We start from the raw sequence: 19,218 nt of genomic DNA on the forward strand, positions 1-19,218 counted from the left end.
GGTACCTATTTTTCTACTTGCACTGGTATGCTTTCAAACTGCTAGGTTTGGCAGAAGCTGGGACAGGACAACAGGAGCTGACCCCGTTGCACAGATTCGAACCGCCGACCTTCCGATCGGCAAGCCCAAGAGGCTCAGTGGTTTAGACCACAGCGCCACCTGTGTCCCTACATTATGTTGCTAAACATACCCATTAAAAAGCACTGCCTCCAAAACAAAAACCTATGATATACTTCTGTGGAGAACATTGCACAGATATTTGGTGGGTCAGGGTGCAACAGCTTTTATTTATTTCTCTGCAGCCCCCTGTGTTCACCAGCTTTCAGGATTACATTTCCGGTCTCCAGGCTCTCATTTCCAATGTGATAGATCATATCAAAGGGCTGGAAATCAATCTAGCTGCGCTTAAACTTGAAGAACTCTCCATAGAGGACAATTTACTGTCGCAGGTAAGAAACTGCTGCTTATACATTGAGTTTCTATGATTTGAGATGACTCAGGATTAAAACAAACCGTGGTTTAGTGTTAGGTGCAGTTGTACTTTGAGACATTTTTAAAGGTAATTAAAGTATTTAATTACACTTTGCGTAATTTATGGGTTCAGTTTTCTCGAACTCCCTTCCAGTCAGATAGGTTCTTTCCCTATTGAACTTCCTGTGCCTACTGAAGAATTTTTTATTCCAGCAGGCGTTTTAGGTGTAGTTTGATTCAATAGTTTTAACTGATTTTCATTTCCGTATCATATCTTCGCAAACCACTTCAACCATTGTAGTTAAGTGGTATATAAATTGCTTACATAACAACACACACAGATGATTTATTTATCTGTGTAAAAAAAATGTTTCTTCCCAGGAAGAAAAGAAGTTTACAAAGACTGTGCTGAGGAAAGTCCAGAACAGTTACCAACATGCGATACAGGAAATGGGAGAACTGCTGAAAAAGAGACTTGATACCATCAAAACTCTAAAGGTTTAAGGAAGTGTGTCCTGGGTGCCAAGGGTCAAGATTGAAATGCCGACAACAGACAAGAAACAGCATCTGCCACCATCCCTTCAACGTTTAAAATCTGGAACTTCCTCAAAAATGCATGAAGGACTTTTGATCGTAAAAATAGTTTTTTTTTATGTATTAAAAAGATATATTCAAGCTGATTAAATTATTGTACATAAAAACCAGAAGCAGGGACCCTTGTCCGTCAGGGTTAGACCACTTTTTTATACATGTTCATAAGCATATTGTAACAGAGGCAAAAACCCCTAACCTGTTTCACTTCCCTTTGTGGGGAGAGGGGGGCATTCTCCAGAAGCTCTCTGGGGGCTTGAAGTCTTTAGAAGCAGCAATAGAAATCCAGTGTAAAGCATATTTCAAAGGAGTTTGTATTTTTTCCATCACACAATGCAGCGTTTATAGTTTTGTGTGCAAGTTTCTCGCCTTAGAAAAGCAGAAGTTCAGAGAGCCCAGTGCTCCACTGGGTAACGTCTTGGGTGTTCTTTCTTTCTCCCCGTCCAACACCCCCTCCCCCTCAAGAACAGTTGTATGACTGCTTGGTGAACTAATTGGCCCAGGACAGGTGACTTTCTCCCCCCCCCCACTCCAGAACAGTTATTTTTATTCACACCATCAACCTAACAACTGAAGGCACTGCCTGAGTGAGTTGCAACTTGTATGCCCTTGTGTGTCTTGCTTTCCAATCCTGCAAGGAAAAACAAAACAAAATCAGAAAAAGTTTAAGTTTGTTCCAAGGTGAAATAATGACAAAAGAAACATATAAACTTGATTGAAAACTCAACTTTGGCTGCAGCTCAGTGCAAATGGAACTGTTGGCTACCGGCTGAAGGTGTGTATATGTAATCTGTTCCATAAACTCAACACACCTATCTTCCTTTGTGTAAAAGATGAATTGCTTGAGGTGGTGTCTGTGCCCTTGGACGCTTCATCTTAGGTTTACGGCTGTATTTCAAGCAAGTTTATGTGGTGAGGAACAGGCTGCATGGTCTGAGTTGTGCTTCCTGTTATTCGTAAATCTCTTAAGATTGATCCTGGGCATCGTTAGGGAATGTGCATTAGATAAATTTTGGATGAGACTCTAGAAAATCAATTTCAAATCCTGTTCATTCTCACCATTCCAAACCTTTCATCTTATCTCAAACAGCTTTTGGTGAACATTTGTGTAGGTTCCTCTTGGATTTTATTAAATGCATGGAAATCATCATCTGGCCAAAAGAAATGGCTTTCGATAAAGTATCTTGATCTTCCTTTGCAACCAAATACAAGCAAGTGTAGCAGGCTTGATTATCCAGGCACCACCTTGAATATCCCTCCTCCACCTCCTTGTTACTTTGTTCATCATGTTACATGGTACAGACAGTCCTTGTTTTGTCTGGGGGTACCGTTCCATAAGCCCAGCCCGCCCAGCCCCTTGTCATGGCATCTTTATGACATTTTGGGGCCACTTACGGGTTCAGCGATGTGCGCTTGGGCACCATCATGCATCATTCAGACGCGCCTAAACTGGGAGTTGCCTCTACCACTAAACTTTTTTTCTACCAAATTATAGCTGTTTCAGAATCAGTGGGTACCGAAAATAGGTTATTTTTTTGGCAACAAAAACTTCAGGCTTTGGCAGATACCTGGCTAAAGGAAAAACGATAACAAGCTTTAAATTTTTGAAAGAGCTGGTAGTCCTGGGGATGGCACATCATTTTCCCTAGAAACAAGTGGTGAGCCGTTTCTTTCGTGGCCAGTCCACTACGGACTCCTTGTGCAGAATTCTAGGCCCTGTGAACTTTTGTGATTAGCCTATTTCTGCTGTTAATTAGGAGGGATCTGAAGACCTTGACCGTAAAACTTTCAGGTGTACTTTTAGGAATGATCCACACAGCGTTTATTTTGCCAGTTGTGTTGATGTGTTAGTACATTCTAGCCACTTCGGCCTGCTTAATCACCATTTCGCACAGCTGAGGGGCACCAGTAGATTTTCCGTGGCCATCTTGTCATTCACAGGAGAAGTACCTGCTTCTTCCAGGAACAATCCCCGCTCTACCTGCTGAAGGAGGGAAAGCTGCTGTGTGAAACCCACCTTGAATAGTTTGGTAGTGTGATCAACTTGCTCCTGAGAGCAGTGTGTGTGTGTGTGTGTGTGTGTGTGTGTGTGTCAGAACGATGCCTACATAGATATGTTTTCTGTCCAGAAACCCCAGCATGATTCTTAGACGCCACACAAGAAATCAGTCTTTATTTATTTTAATCTGGAACCGTTCTTCACTCCAGCTACACATGCAATTTAGTGACATACTGAAGTCTAGATTTGCCAGTAAGATCTATTGGAGAATGAAGGCCTTCTGTGCTTGCTTTTGGAAGTGAGGCTTTTTTTAAAAAAAAAGTTATATAAGGTTCCGGAGACATTTCACTGGCAGCTCCTAAAAGGAGTCCACCTGCATCAGACACCTTGATTCCAGGTGTTTTCTTTTGTTGGCCGTGCTAGAGGTCACTCAACACATAAGCAAAAATAAACCTTTTAAGTACCCCCCCTTTCTCCATACAGAACAAAAGCAGGGGACAGAACTGCTAGGCAATGGGGATAACCAAGAAGTATCTCAATGGTACGGGTGGTGAATTCTGTTTGCCAAGTTGTGAATGCCTTCAGTTAAGACAATTGTGCTCTTGTGTAACTTGCCTGTTGTGGTGCTGCTTTGTGGCAACATCTTCCTTCTGTGTTGGGCCTGGAACCAATTTCTCCTGAAATCCAGGTGGGGCGGATAGGTGTGTCTATGTGAGTAGCAGCATTGCCCTTTAAAAGACATGGAAAATCCTACACATTTGAATTTATTTCTGAAGCAGCAGTTTGCAAAGCTCTCAGGATCCAATCGAGGAAATACATGCCCTGCTCCCCACTCCTTAGGATCAAAATACTCCATTACATAGGAGTTTGTTTGGGGTTTTTCTCTGACAACTACATATGTATCGGGCAGCATCAGATTCCAGCACAATAATCATTTGGGTTCACTACAGGGAGAGAATTTGGCAGAAAAGTTAAATTGTAAGTTTCTGGAGAAACTGATCGTTGTCAACAAAACTCAAGTTCTTAATAAACCAAATGTTTTCGTACCTTCATACATACACACAAACCTCCCTTTCTGAATTTGTGAAATAATGTACCGCTGTTGTTTTATCTCATTTTCATGAACTTAAACATGTATAAAAAGAGAGTTACAGACAGAGGATAAAACTACTTTTATGCAGTGCTGGGATCATGAGCCAAAATGGTTCTGCAGCTGCTTCCAGCAACCAATTTCTAAAGTTAAAATATTTCATTGTTGTAATCCAGTTACGTTCCTCTCTCTCAAGAAAACTACGTCAGCCACCTGTATTGCCCATTTAGCTGGAGGGTGTGTGTATATTTTTAGTAATTTTTAACTTGTTTAAAATTGCATTTATATTTTGCAATTGTTATGTTGAATCATGGAGGAGGGTTTGTCTCTTACTTTGATCTATAAAGGGGATTTCTGTTATATGCAAGAAAGCTTGGAACTTTTTATTCCTTGACTTGTTCTCTGTAATTTATGACTTTGGAAGGTCTGTAAAACACTTAAGCAGCTGACAGAATTTTAAGTGGCAAAACTGCTAGCAATCTGCTTTAAACTGGATGGATTTATAATTTATATATATATAAATATATATATAAAGGTCAGTTTCTTTATAAACAAGTTTTTTCTGCCTTTTTCTTTAAGGTATTATTATTATTTTGCAAAAGTATGAAGGATTTCTAGACTCCCAGCCTATTTTTTTTAATGCTTAGCTATAAAAGAGGCAGATTTGGCCCAGAAAGTTTCAGAGAAAATTATTACTTATTAAATTTATATCCCACCCTTCCTCTCAAAGGAGCACTATACTCTTTATTTACCTTTGTTTAATTTTAAATTGTAATGTGCGGGGGTCTCATAGGGAAGAGTGGCTTAGGAAATACAGTAGCGTGATTTTCCCTTCAGCTTCACTTGGAATCAGTTTGCACCCACTCGACCAAGGACTTTGGTAATAAAAGACAATTCACCTTCAGCATTCTTTCCCCCTATAGATTTTCTAAATCATAGATATTTTGGGGAAGCACTGTTGTTTTTAATTCAAACTGGATTTGGGTGGCCAGGGATAAGGCAGGATCACATTTATTGACTCCCTGCCTGTTCCCCTCCTGCAGAGCATGAGATTAGCAGCAGCTTGCCCAAAGCATTTTTTCTTTGCCTCTCCTTGCCTTCCTGCCAATTTTCAAATGGTAAGCAGAGCAGCTTTCTCTGTTCTCCTGCAAAAAAGGGATGCTCCCGGCCTAGACCCCTTTATTTTTTCTGCCTTGGGTACCTGGATGCACCACCGGGGTCTGGGATCAGGGCCGGATTTAGGTTTAGACACTGAGGTCCAGCACCGAGGGCCTTCTGGCGGTTCCCTCGCTGCGAGAAGCCACGTTACAGGGAACCAGGCAGAGGGCCTTCTCAGTAGTGGCACCCACCCTGCGGAACACCCTCCCACCACATGTCAAAGAGAAAAATAACTACCAAACCTTTAGAAGACATCTGAAGGCATCCCTGTTTAGGGAAGCTTTTAATGTTCAATAGGTTATTGTATTTTAGTGTTTTGTTGGAAGCCGCCCAGAGTATTATTAATAATTATTGATGATGCCCTAAGCAACTGAAGGTAATGGGGCCCTTTAAATGTTCAGCTGTCCTTTGTCAACAACAAATTGTCGCTGTTTTTTGTGTTGAATATATGCTATATGGTCATTTATGGACCTAATAGGTATCTAAAAGTATACCTAATAGGTATCTTTTGCACGTAAAAAAATATGTATTTTATCAAAGTAATTGTTAACTGAAATACGATTAAGTATATTAATAGTGAAATACAATTAAGAAGTATTTTAATAGTGAAATAATTATTAAGCTCTAACTTAAAATGATTGGGGGCCCATTACTTACATCATAGGAGCCTCACAACACAAAATACTTGTTGCTGTTTGTAGATTTTTTGGTTTTTTTGTATCTTATATTTTGGAAATGTACACCCAGTTTCTTTTTCCTTTACATTTTTTGGGAGCCCCAAAGAGAGTGGGGCCCTAAGCTATAGCTTGTTTATCTTATACATGTCTGGGATACAGAGCTGGGCTTGCTTTTCTTGCATTGCAGTGACAAGGGGGAAAGGCACTCTGCCATAGCTGTCACCGTTTCCTTTTTTTTAAGGTAAATTCCTTGATTTCAAATAGGATTCCTCGCAAGAAAAGGGAAAAGCTGACAGCTATGCACTCTGTGTGAAATAGTGAGGAGGAATTAAAGAACCTTTTAATGAGGGTGAAAGAGGAGAGCGCAAAATATGGTCTGAAGCTCAACATCAAAAAAACGAAGATCATGGCCACTGGTCCCATCACCTCCTGGCAAATAGAAGGGGAAGAAATGGAGGCAGTGAGAGATTTTACTTTCTTGGGCTCCATGATAACTGCAGATGGTGACAGCAGCCACGAAATTAAAAGACGCCTGCTTCTTGGGAGAAAGGCAATGACAAACCTAGACAGCATCTTAAAAAGCAGACACATCACTTTGCCAACAAAGGTCCGTATAGTTCAAGCTATGGTTTTCCCAGTAGTGATGTATGGAAGTGAGAGCTGGACCATAAAGAAGGCTGAGCACTGAAGAAATGATGCTTTTGAATTATGGTGCTGGAGGAGACTCTTGAGAGTGCAAGAAGATCAAACCTCTCCATTCTGAAGGAAATCAGCCCTGAGTGCTCACTGGAAGGACAGATGGTGAAGCTGAGGCTCCAATACTTTGGCCACCTCATGAGAAGAGAAGACTCCCTGGAAAAGACCCTGATGTTGGGAAAGATGGGGGTCACAAGGAGAAGGGGACGACAGAGGACGAGATGGATGGACAGTGTTCTCGAAGCTACCAGCATGAGTTTGACCAAACTGCGGGAGGCAGTGGAAGACAGGAGTGCCTGGCTTGCTCTGGTCCAGGGGGTCACGAAGAGTTGGACACGACTAAACAACTAAACAACTACATGCACTCTGCACATGCTGCTTGAACCTTGCGTTGCAAACGTGGGCCTTCCTTGCTGCAAAATAGGGGACAGGAGAGAAGCCATGAGCAAAGCAACATGGGGCGCCGGGGCTGGATCCTGGGGCGAAGGAAAGCCGTGCCTCTGTGCAACATAGTAAAGGTAAAGGGATCCCTCACCATTAAGTCCAGTCGTGGCCGACTCTGGGTTGCGGCGCTCATCTCGCTTTATTGGCCGAGGGAGCCATCTTCCGGGTCATGTGGCCAGCATGACTAAGCCGCTTCTGGCGAACCAGAGCAGCACACGGAAATGCCGTTTACCTTCCCGCCGGAGCAGTACCTATTTATCTACTTGCACTTTGACGTGCTTTCGAACTGCTAGGTTGGCAGGAGCAGGGACTGAGCAACGGGAGCTCACTCCATGGCGGGGATTCGAACCACCAACCTTCTGATCAGCAAGCCGTAGGCTCTGTGGTTTAACCCACAGCGCCACCCGCTTCCCTTCTCTGCAACACCCGCCCCAAAAAAAGGAATCCCGCACGCACACACGCCACGCCCCCCGCCTTAAATCAGACGGCCCTTTGAAGTGCCTGGGAGGGAATCCAGCCTTTGGTCACGTGGCCATGCCCAGCAAAGCCCCTCCCTCCCTGTAGAATCTTCCACATTCGCCCAGAAATGCGCCGGGTCGCCATGGCTATGGGGATCCCTCGGCGGAGCGCCCTGCTGCTCCTGTCGCTGCTGCTCTGCTTGGCCCTGGAGAGCAGTTGCGCTTTGCACACCAAGGGCGCCCTGCCCCTCGACGCCATCACCTTCTACAAGGTAGAGCCTTTTATTTCGTTTTCTTAAGGGGAGGGATGATGCTGGAAACCACACTTGCATGCTTTTTGGGGGGGGGGAGGAACGAGGGGGGGACCTTCTGCTCCGATTCCTCCCTCCTCTCGGCGGACATAGGGGCATCTCTCTCAAATCATGCCCAAAATTGCAAATTGCATTTGCAAAAGTCCGGCGTTGCGCGCCCGATTTGCTTCTTGGTTAAAGCCATTTGCCCATCGCGCCTGCTCTCTGCTTGGGATGGCGCGCCTGAAAAGGGATCAGCTGCGCAACACGCCCCCTCCCCATATTAGTGGGTGGCAGAGGGCATAGTCCAACTGGATTATGGGCGAGGGGGCGCGCCCCTTGGCATGAAGCAGGAGAGAAGGGGAGGGGGTGTTGGAGAGGACAAAGGCGACCTGGAAACAGGCTAGGTGCAGCCATACTAACGAGAATCCCCGCGCATGCAGTATTTGCGGTAGGTTTTTATTTTTATTTTGTTGCTTTTAGATCCCACTTTTCATCCAGGGCACGCTCAAGGTGGCATGGATAGTTCTCCTCCCCCTTTTATCCCCACAGCAACCCTGTGAGGTAGGTTAGGCAGAGAGTGAGAGACTGGCCCAAGGTCACCCAGTGAGCTTCAGGGCTCTGTGGAGGATTTGAACCCAGGTCTTAGGCCTGCTTTTTGCACACACTAGCTTGCCATCACATTTTCAGGACACAAAAGGCCTCTGAACACAACCTAAATCTCACCCTGAATTGTTTTAGCCCCGCTGCCTTAAATTATGTCATCAGATCTTACAGAATCATGCATGTTGATAGCAGTAGATTGCAATATTGATTCAATGGATTGGATTAGATTAAAAATAGAGCCTTTATACCACTGTTACTATTGATATTCCATTAGTATCCTGTGTTTTTGTTGGGGAACCTGAAGGAGTTCTTGTGCCTGTTTTCTTAGAAGTAACCTCCACTGTCTTCAGTGGAATTTACTCCTGTGTAACTCCACAAGTATTGCAAGTGGGGCGTTTCACTCCCACTTCTTTCTCTGCCCTTAGTTTCTGATATGCAACCTGCAGTTTAATTGCAAAATTTGTCTCCTTGCTCCACCCAGGCGAGGGAGGCGGCTTCAGACAGTCACCAATCATGGTTGTCCAAGTGGATGCCAAGGGCAATGCAAACCTGCTTTCGCTTTCAAGGGTGAGGAGGGGCACAATTTGTGCCCGATTCCTGAATCAGCACCAAGGAGTTCTCCCCTGAGCAAAATGAAGTGAGAGTACCCCTGAGAATATGCAGAGGGCTCATTTCTAAGCAAGCACATGGAAGGATCAGTCCTGGAGTGGTGGGTGGAAAATGGGTTCAAGACAAATGAAGAGTCCCAGCGACTCATTTTGAATACAAAACACACACCCTCCCCATTGTATATTCCTAACCTCAGAGGTGTGCTTCCTCTAGATATGGAGAATTTATTTTCCTGTAATATATAATATTATAGTATATAACATATAGGGACGTGGGTGGTGCTGTGGGTTAAACCACAGAGCCTGGGACTTGCCGATCAGAAGGTCAGCGGTTCGAATCCCCGCAACAGGGTGAGCTCCCGTTGCTCAGTCCCTGCTCCTGCCAACCTAGCAGTTCAAAAGCACATCAAAGTGCAAGTAGAAAATAGGTACCACTCTGGCGGGAAGGTAAACGGTGTTTCCGTGCGCTGCTCTGGTTCGCCAGAAGCGGCTTAGTCATGCTGGCTGCATGACCCGGAAGCTGTACACCGGCTCCCTCGGCCAATAAAACGAGATGAGTGCCGCAACCCCAGAGTCGGTCACGACTGGACCTAATGGTCAGGGGTCCCTTTACCTTTAATATATAATAAGCCAGCAGTAAACCTCTTCTTCCAGCAAAACGTTAAGAACATACAAAGACCCTGCAGGATCAGGTTAATAGCTCATCTAGTCCGCCATCCTGTTCTCGCAGTGGCCAACCAGGTGTCTGTGAGAAACCGGCAAGGAGCTTCTGACCACAAGAACACGCTTCCTTCCTGCAGTTTCCAGAAGCTGGTTGTCAGAAGCATTGCTGCTCCAATTGTGGAGCCCAGAGCATAGCCAATTGGCTAGTAGAAGCCATCAGTAGCCCTCTCTTCCATTCAGGTATTTGAAGAAGTGTGCATGCACATGAAAGCTTATACCCAGAACAAACATATAAATAAATAATATTTTTTTATTTATACCCCGCCCTTCCCAGTTCAGAAAACTGGGCTCAGGGCGGCTAACAACAAATTTAAAACACTTAATTGATACAACAACAAAAAGCATAAAATACAGTATAAAACGTGAATAACAATAAATTCAGAATTCAGAAATCAATTTAGGGGGGAAATCCATCCAATAAACATTAGATGATCACCAGGGCTAGCTGGCTAAATTAGTCCTATTTGGGCCAGCGAGGAGACCAGGGGAGAATTAGCGGTGGGATCCCAGAGCGGGTAATCTTCATAAAAGGGGAGGGGGAGGGAAGGAAGGGGAATAAAAGATCAGGCTAAGTTCAAATTGAAAGCTAGGCGGAATAGCTCTGTCTTAAACTTAGTTGGTCTCTAAGGTGCTACTGGACAATGTTTTAATTTAGTCCTCTCTTTCATTAATTTGTCTAATCGTCGAATCATATAATCTTAGAAGGAACCCAGGAATATACATCTGTCCCATGCGGGGATCAAACCTGCAACCTTATCAGACCACATTCTGACCAACTGAGCTACCATCCCTCCCTGCCCTAAATTACATTTCCGAAAAGAAGTAAGGGGTGGGTAGGTAATCAGAAATGGATTTTTGTGCGTGGAAGGACTGTGAGGTCCATTCAGTTCTGCCACTCAAAATAAATTCCCGGGCTCATAATTCTGAATGAAAGATCTTTTGCTCCCAGCTCTACTCAATGGATCTCCTGGGAGTCTAGTTAAAAACAAAGCAGATCCCATGAGCATAGCATCTGTGCACCCCTGCTATATGTTAGATTATATGTACATCATAGTCTGGGTAGGGGTATTAATGCACCTGTGCTTGACTTGAATTTCAACCAACTTGGAGAGCTTATTATGCTGAGGAATTGAATGGAAACTCCAGGGTGCAACAACTGAATAATTTTTGGAAAATAATTTAGGATTCCTATCTTGCTAGCTGCATTTCGAGAGTAGTTTGTGTGTAGTCATAGCCGCTCAAACTTTATTAGCCTACTGTTAACACAAAGCATTTCTGCAGCAAAGTCCAGGCACTTTGCACTTATTACCTTGCTAAGTCAAAATTAAGCAAGCCTGCCTCAGAGGCGTGGGAACTGGAGCGTCTCCGCCCAAAGCCTGGGAACTGTGCAACTCCAGACAAGTCACATCCTGCACTTTTGTGCCCTGCAGCAGTTCTGTCCGATAAGTGGGGTGCAGCAAGAAACCCCACCTCCGTGCATTTAAAAATATTTAAATTATTAAATTTTATTAAATTTGTAATAACCAAGAACAAACATCATATTTCCCTTTGCCCTTTTTTTGTTAAATGGGACTATCCCTGGAGAATAGCCTGCTTTACCCTCCTGTAAAATGAGCTCAGTGACAACCAACTCTGCAGATTCACATGAGGACTGCACCTTAAGTAAAGGTAAAGGCACCCCTGTCACTAGGAGACTCTGGGGTTGCGGCGCTCATCTCGCTTTATTGGCTGAGGGAGCCGGCATACAGCTTCCAGGTCATGTGGCCAGCATGACTAAGATGCTTCTGGCGAACCAGAGCAGCACACGGAAACGCCGTTTACCTTCCCGCTGGAGTGGTACCTATTTATCTACTTGCACTTTGACATGCTTTTGAACTGCTGGGTTGGCAGGAGGAGGGACCGAGCAACGGGAGCTCACCCCGTTGCGGGGATTCAAACCGCCGACCTTCTGATCGGCAAGTCCTAGGCTCAGTGGTTTAACCCACAGCACCCCCAGGACTGCACCTTAGAATAGCTTTTTAAGTGGGATGCTTAGCGGGTAGAAGGGCCATGCTCAGCGGTGGGGCAGCTGCTTTGCATTCAAAAAGCTCCCTGGCCTCTTCAGTTATAAAAGGGGTTTCAGGCTGGCACCACTCCGGCCTGAGGCCATGGAGAACTGCTGCCAGTCCGTGTAGGCAATGCTGGCGAGGTGGACTAATGGCATGGCTCAGTTCATTACTGGAAATGTGGTATATATGCTATTAGTATATAAAGCCAGTAGCAACTGGGGACCAGTTCACCTGAGAGATTGCCTTACAGCATAAATGCCCACTCAACTACTTTGGTATACGGAATTGACACAGGTGCTGCATAATACCTGTATCTGCATTTGTAAGAAATCAGTCTTTTAGTATGATAGTCAGCACCCTAAAACCGCTGCCTGTTGACATCAGACGTGTGCCTTCACTGTCCTCTTTTTGGTGCCTGCTGGAAACCTGAAGGAGCATCTCCACCCCCATCGTTCAGCCCCGGGACACTGAGGTCCAGCTCTGAGGGCCTTCTGGCGGTTCCCTCCCTGCAAGAAGCGAGGTTACAGGGAACCAGGCAGAGGGCCTTCTCGGTGGTGGCGCCCGCCCTGTGGAACGCCCTCCCATCATGTCAAGGAAATAAACAACTATCTGATTTTTAGAAGACATCTGAAGGCAGCCCTGTTTAAGGAAGTTTTTAACATTTGATGTTTTATTGTGTTTTTAATATTCTGTTGGGAGCTGCCCAGAGTGGCTGGGGAAACCCGGCCAGATGGGCGGGGTATAAGAGAGAGTCAGTGTGATGTAGTGGTTAAGAGCGGTAGTCTCGTAATCTGGTGAACCGGGTTCGATTCCCAGCTCCTCCACATGCAGCTGCAGGGTGACCTTGGGCCAGTCACGCTTCTCTGAAGTCTCTCAGCCTCACTCACCTCACAGAGTGTTTGTTGTGGGGGAGGAAGGGAAAGGAGAATGTTAGCCGCTTTGAGACTCCTTAAAGGGAGTGAAAGGCGGGATATCAAATCCAAACTCCTCCTCCTCTTCTTCTTCTTCTTCTAAATTATTGTTATTGTTATTGTTTAGGCAAACACACCCACCGATGTAGAATGCTGACGTGTTTTAATCTGTTTTTGGCTTATCGTCAATTTTGAAATTCCGAATGTTTTAAACAGCTGCTTTTAACTGTTTTCGACGATAACACAGAATCCTATTGGCTGAAGATATTTTAAGACTGAATTAATTTGTATTTGTAAATTTATATAAGATTACTTACACAATATTGTGTTTTTTGTTGTTGTTTTGTTTATTTAGGATTGGTTTTTTCCCTATGAATTTCAATAAAGTATGGCTTTTTAAAAAAAGATATTTTAAGATCTAGAGTCAATTGACTAAATTATTTCTGGATGTCTAGGAACTTAGCTAGAGTTGGGGGTCAGCACTGGTGTTTGAGAAGGAGCCACACAGTGCCTTTCTCTTTATAAGCGCACGCTGAATTCCAAAGGACCATTCCCACTCCCCATCAATGACCAATGGTCAAGGATGATGGGACTTACTGCCCAGTCACTATTGAGGGAGACAAACAGGGTGGGGACAGGTTCCTTATCCCAGCTGTAAAGGTTGAGTGACCACTGACAGCCTCAGGTTAGATGTTCAGTAGTCAGAATGCCTCAGGCGTTTTGCAGGTGACTTTGGAAACCAGATCGCTTCCAGACACCGCACATTCAGAGCTTTTGTGGTGTTCTCCTTTTAGGTGATCCCGAAGCACAAGTTTGTGCTGGTGAAATTTGACACCCAGTATCCTTATGGAGAGAAGCAGGATGAGTTCAAAAAGGTGGCCGAAAGCTCGGAGTCCAGTGACGATTTGTTGGTGGCCGAGGTGGGGATATCAGGTGAGATGCTTATGGCGGACTTGTGCACAGATTATGAGGTCTATAAATTTATCTTTTACTTCTCTTCTTTTTTTAAAACGGATGCCAGATTAACTGTTGTATCTCTTTAACACTGTGCAAACATCGATAACGGAGGCAGGGCTTTTTGCTTAGGATAAGCTGATCAGAATGATGCCTTTCCTCCTGAATCTTTGCAAACATCTTTTCCTCCTGGCTGATGCAACATACTGAGTTTAGCTTTAATTGTATTAACTGGTTGATGTTGCTGAATATTGTGTGTGTGTGAGAGAGAGAGGGAGAGAGATGGTCTTGTGGATTATTAAGAAATGGGGAGTAAACTCACTATCTGAGTATGATATTGAAATTTTTGTTTTTCAGGGGGTAGGGGAAGATTTTGTGTTGAAGATGCTTAGAGAGAGGTAGAAGAGACAGGCATGGCTTTAATTTCCTCTTTCCCCCTGCCATTGCCCAGTCTGCAGGAGGATTTTTTCCTAAGTTCCCCACTCCCATGCAAATTCCATGCAAATTTTGATTTGAGGAGCAGGTAAACCATGTGTGAGAGAGCTAGTCATTACTGATTTTTATGTTATATGGGTGGAGTGAGAAAAGGTGCTACACACAGCCAGAAACACAGTGCTTACCGTATTTTTTGCTCCATAAGACGCACCCGACCATAAGACGCACCTAGTTTTTAGAGGGGGAATGCAAGAAAAAAAATATTTTTAAAGGGAGCGCTGAGCAGAGCCTGTATGCATCCCAGGCTCTGCTCAGCGCTCCCTTTCACGAGCCACGAGGAGCGTGTGTGTGGCGCTTGCAGGCTTTTCCCCAGGAGGGAGAAGGGCAGCTCCGCGCGGCTCTTGGGGGCTTTTGTGGGAGGTGGGGGAAGGGACTGAGGGGCTGCCCTCTGTCCCTTCCCCCACCTCCCACAAAAGCCAGCAAGAGCCACGCGCTCTTTAAAGGGAGCACGGCTCTTGCGGGCTTTTCTATGAGGTGGGAGAATTCCCCCACCTCTTGCAAAAGCCAGCAAGAGCCCTTCTCCATCCTCAGGGAAAAGCCCGCAAGAGCCGCGTGGCACGCGCATGTGGCTCTTGGGGGCTTTTCCCACCTGCATTCTCTCCATAAGACACACACACATTTCCCCTTACTTTTTAGGAGGGAAAAAGTGTGTCTTATGGAGCGAAAAATACGGTGCTTCATTATTTCTAAACTTGATTTTTTTGTGATGGGGTGGAGGAGCTTGGAACCTTAGAGAAACAGGGGACTTGGTTGCAGGGAGGTGAAAGCAGCTTGCAAAAATGGTGGGCACTCTCATTCCATTTATCTGCTCCTTGTCAGAGAAGGAGAAAGTGTAGCACTGTAAGAAGTTTGCTGCTGGATCAGGGTGAAGGCCTATCTAGCTCAGCATCCTGTTCTCACAGTGGCCAGCTAGATGCCTCAATGGGAAAACCGCAAGCAGGATTCGAGCACCTGTAGTTCTCGGCAGCTGGTAGTCAGGTGCCTGATGCAGCTGACAGTGGAGGTACAACACATTCCATAGGATTTGTTGTGTCTCCTGCCGTTTTGCAAGTTGCTGGTTGCGTTTTGCTTTTTGCAAAATTATTCGTGTTGACTGCACCAATGAATCACAGGAAACCCTCTGTGTGTGTGTTTGCTTAAAAGGAGCAGGGATGGGGAGAGAGAGAGATTGCAAGGCTTGCAGTGTGTTCAGGTATGAGGTATGGGGTATTTTGAGGAAGCACCTTCACAGCCTAGGACCCTCGTACCTACAGGACCGCCTCTCCTGGTATGCCCCACGGAGGACCTTAAGGTCCATAAATAGCAACACTCTAGAGGTCCCAGGCCCTAAGGAAGTTAGATTAGCCTCAACCAGAGCCAGGGCCTTTTCAACACTGGCTCCGGCCTGGTGGAACGCTCTGTCTCATGAGACCAGGGCCCTGTGGGATCTGATCTCTTTCCGCAGGGCCTGTAAGACAGATTTGTTCCATCTGGCCTTTGGCTTAGAATCAGTTTGATTCCCTCCCCCTCTTTCTTTTTCCTTTCTCCTCCTGTGAAGAGATTGCTCCCTAATTGTTTTAATGTTGTATCTTAATCTTTTAATTGTATTTTAATCAACTTGTTTTTATTATTGGTTGTTAGCCGCCCTGAGCCAGGTCTTGGCTGGGGAGGGCGGGGTATAAATAAAATTTTTTTTTTATTATTATTATTATTATTATTATTATTATTATTATTATTATTACTGATGTGTGTGTGTCTGTGCACGCTCCTTCTGCATTATCACTTTGCCTGGGAATGTGCAAGGCATGTTGCGTGACAATTGCTGTTTGCCAGCCCCGCACAGGTGTCTCCTAAGCACACACACAACCCCCTTCCGTTTTGCTATGGAAATGGGAGACGCCTTTACCGGCCCAAGGGAATCCCTGATTTTACACAAGTGAGCAGTGATCTCCCATTGCAAGCAGGGGGGTTCTGATATGGGATTCTCCCCTCCACAAAGGGCAGGCTTTCCCTACTGGCTAGATGGGTCTTTACCATGTGTTCACTGGTCAGGATTTTAGCCTTTTATTCAACAGTATTTGGTTTTGTGTGTGTGTGGTTTTATCTGTTTTTAATTATCTTACGTGTGAATTGCCCTGAGACAGTGGTTTAGAAGGCGATTAAGGAATTAATTGTAATAATAATATGGTGCTTCCCCAGAATAGAGATCCCCATTAAGTTAAGTTAGGCCTAAATGGCCTCGGTCCTGTATACCTGAAGGAGCGTCTCCACCCCCATTGTTCAGCCCGGACACTGAGATCCAGCGCCGAGGGCCTTCTGGTGGTTCCCTCATTGCAAGAAGTGAGGTTACAGGGAACCAGAGGGCCTTCTCAGTAGTGGCACCTGCCCTGTGGAACGCCCTCCCACCAGATGTCAAGGAAATAAACAACTACCTGACTATTAGAAGACATCTGAAGGCAGCCCTGTTTAGGGACGTTTTAATATTTAATGCTGTATTATTTTTAACACTCAATTGGAAGCCGCCCAGAGTGGCTGGGGAAGCTCAGCCAGATGGGCGGGGTATAAATAATAAATTATTATTATTATTATTATTATTATTATTATTATTATTATTATTATTATTTTATTATTAAGTGGCGCTTACTTCTGTGTGGGTATAGGATTCAGCTCCTCAGTCCTGAGTCTAGAACATTTCAAAATGAAAAACGATATAGTCCAGATTTAGACACTTTAAAAACCCACAGGTTTCAGTGAGAAAGACTAGTACGTGTTTATTCACTGAAACCAGGGCGGTTAAACCGCAGCTCTCCAGATGTTGCTGAACAGCAACACTTAACAATCTTGATCGTGGACTATACTGGCAGTGGCCCAGCTGTTTGGGAACATGTTGCATGAGTTTTTGGGTTTCCCATTGGGCATTGTAGGATCGCAGCCATAGCCTTAGGCAGCCATAGCCTCATTTTCAAGTCCTACTGTTTTATTATCGGTCTTCTGTTCGCAGATTATGGTGACAAGCTGAACATGGAACTGGGGGAGAAGTACAAGCTTGATAAAGAGGCTTACCCGGTTTTTTACCTGTTCCAAGATGGCGACCTGGACAACCCTTTGCCTTACCCTGGGCAGGTCAAAGCGAGCTCCCTGCAGCGCTGGCTGAAGAGCCGGGGAATCTACATGGGGATGCCGGGGTGCCTGAAGGAGTTTGACACCTTGGCCAGCAAATTTGTGGGTGCTACGGAAGAGCTGGAGCGCCAAGCCCTCCTGGAAGAAGGGCGGAAACTCCTGGCCAGGGCGAAGGAGACAGAGCAGAAGTCCTCGGAGCAATACGTCAAGGTCATGAGCAAAATCCTCGCCCAGGGAGACCAGTTTGCCGCCAGCGAAGTCTCCCGGATCAGCAAGCTCATTGAGGAGAACAAAATGAGCGAGGGCAAGAAGGAGGAACTCCAGAAGCGCTTGAACATCCTTGCTTCCTTCCAGAAGAAGACCAAGGAGGAGAAGGAGGAACTTTGACATGCTAGAAATGGCATGCTCCGTGGAATCTTAAGTGGGTCGAGGTCCCAATCTGGTGCTCCTTCATGCAAGCAAAAATGCCCCGCTCTCTTTTAATGAATTCCCGTCATAGAGAAGATTCCCACATACACACATGCACACCCTTTTTAAACTTTTATTTTGAACGAAAGGCATCCCTTAGGTGCCACTCAGAACAGTACGGAGACTGCCATCGTTCCCAGCGCTGTTGAGAGCATTGCAGGTAGAAGATCCGTTAATCCTTTGTTTCAAAAGGCAAAAAAATAAATAATTTTCCTTTCCCTTTTCTCCTCCTCTAAGAAAAAGGCTTCTCCTCACAGGTGTTGTCCATGCCAGTCGTGTTTCCAAGATGGCCACCCTCAGGACTTGGCGCAGCATCTTCTTCACTGGTGGGGTTTTCAAAATGGCTGCACTTGGAACACGAGGCGACCGGTTGTCATTGCTTGAATTCTCAAGGTGCAGCCAATCCTGGCCCCACCAGGCCTGTAATGTTGTGGACCGTGCCAGCTGGCCCACAACCAAAAGAGATGGCTTATTGTGTACATTGCGGCAGCCTTTGGCTATGTGCAATAAAACTGACTGAGACTGAGTCATTGGGTGGGGAGAGTTGCCAGATATTCATGGCGGGCTGCGGTCAGCGTGGTGAGCTCAAAATGGCCGCCCTCAGAATGCTGCTTGGTGTTCTGGCGGGCAGTGGAAGAAGATGGCCGCCCTCCCTGTTTTTGTTTGATCTGCGCTGAGGAATTCAACCATCCGAGCAAGCAGGAGGTGGAATCATTTGTGTGTGTGTGTGTTTTTGGGAGCCCAGGTTTGGCCAAAGCAAAACATGCATTTGAGATGGGGAGGCAAAAATGGCGTTCGTCTCTTTACTGACCAGTATTTGCAAAAATGTTTTTTGGAGGGGAATTACATGGGTACTTAATTTGCTAATAAAGCTTATTGGGCGGAAAATTCACAGTCGGGTTATTATTCCCCCCCCATTTCTTGCTGCTTTTGTCAACAAGATTAGCGTTGCCCTCTGTGCTGAGTGAAAGAAAATGGAGCTCTCATTCGATCTGAACTCTTGCTCAGAGCAGTTTGCGATTTGTGAGAACTGATTGTGGAAGTTGGCACTTCAATATGATTGATTTTCCTCCCTTTTTTGTTTTAAATAAACTTTTAAGTGCTTGAGAACAAACTGCCCAAGGTGGGAATGCTGAGATTGGAGTTTGTGTTCTTCCCTTTATTAAAACCAACAACAATGGGGTTGGCAGTTTGGATTGGGGCCGTGAGAGAGCGAGGCAAAAGGTTAGACCCTCTCCCCTGTGCTGTGCTGCAGCCTAATCCAAATCAAGCATGCAAATCTGCAGCTGCTTTTTTAAATAAAAATAACCAGGATGGAAGCATGGGGACTTCTGGTTGGGGAATCCCGCCTGTGCTGTCCCTAGCTTGGCCCTCCGTGTAGCAGGGGAAACCTTCGGACATCACCCTACTGATGTCTGGAGACCTGACTCGA

At 45.3% G+C, this 19,218-nt stretch overlaps 2 protein-coding genes across 6 annotated transcripts in view; both read left to right on the forward strand.

Annotated features, from left to right (window-relative positions):
- The window catches only part of NAA25 (N-alpha-acetyltransferase 25, NatB auxiliary subunit), a 37,166-nt gene extending 36,020 nt beyond the window's left edge, over positions 1-1,146 (forward strand). For all 5 annotated transcript variants that reach the window (XM_053401211.1, XM_053401208.1, XM_053401209.1 and 2 more), the window contains 2 exons: positions 303-449; positions 853-1,146. In XM_053401211.1, coding sequence (XP_053257186.1) covers positions 303-449; positions 853-975 — 270 coding nt within the window. In that variant the 3' untranslated portion in view covers positions 976-1,146. The remainder of the gene's footprint in view (positions 1-302; positions 450-852) is intronic.
- A 6,517-nt stretch (positions 1,147-7,663) lies between these two features.
- Positions 7,664-18,004, forward strand: LOC128419932 (endoplasmic reticulum resident protein 29-like). Its single transcript, XM_053401239.1, has 3 exons — positions 7,664-7,856; positions 13,565-13,703; positions 17,200-18,004. Exons 1-3 carry the CDS (start codon positions 7,713-7,715, stop codon positions 17,703-17,705), a joined length of 789 nt encoding a protein of 262 aa, XP_053257214.1. The 5' UTR covers positions 7,664-7,712; the 3' UTR covers positions 17,706-18,004.
- The last annotated feature ends 1,214 nt before the right edge of the window (positions 18,005-19,218 follow it).

This window comes from Podarcis raffonei, chromosome 8 (genome assembly GCF_027172205.1).
Source record: "Podarcis raffonei isolate rPodRaf1 chromosome 8, rPodRaf1.pri, whole genome shotgun sequence".
Classification (NCBI taxonomy): Eukaryota; Metazoa; Chordata; class Lepidosauria; order Squamata; family Lacertidae; genus Podarcis; species Podarcis raffonei.

What these genes read in the sequence shown, in the direction of transcription:
- LOC128419932 (XM_053401239.1), top strand. Translation starts at nt 7,713, where the DNA reads ATGCGCCGGGTCGCCATGGCTATGGGGATCCCTCGGCGGAGCGCCCTG. An exon ending in ACGCCATCACCTTCTACAAG is followed by an intron (nt 7,857 to 13,564) that starts GTAGAGCCTTTT and finishes TTCTCCTTTTAG; the next exon opens with GTGATCCCGAAGCACAAGTT. An exon ending in GGCCGAGGTGGGGATATCAG is followed by an intron (nt 13,704 to 17,199) that starts GTGAGATGCTTA and finishes TTCTGTTCGCAG; the next exon opens with ATTATGGTGACAAGCTGAAC.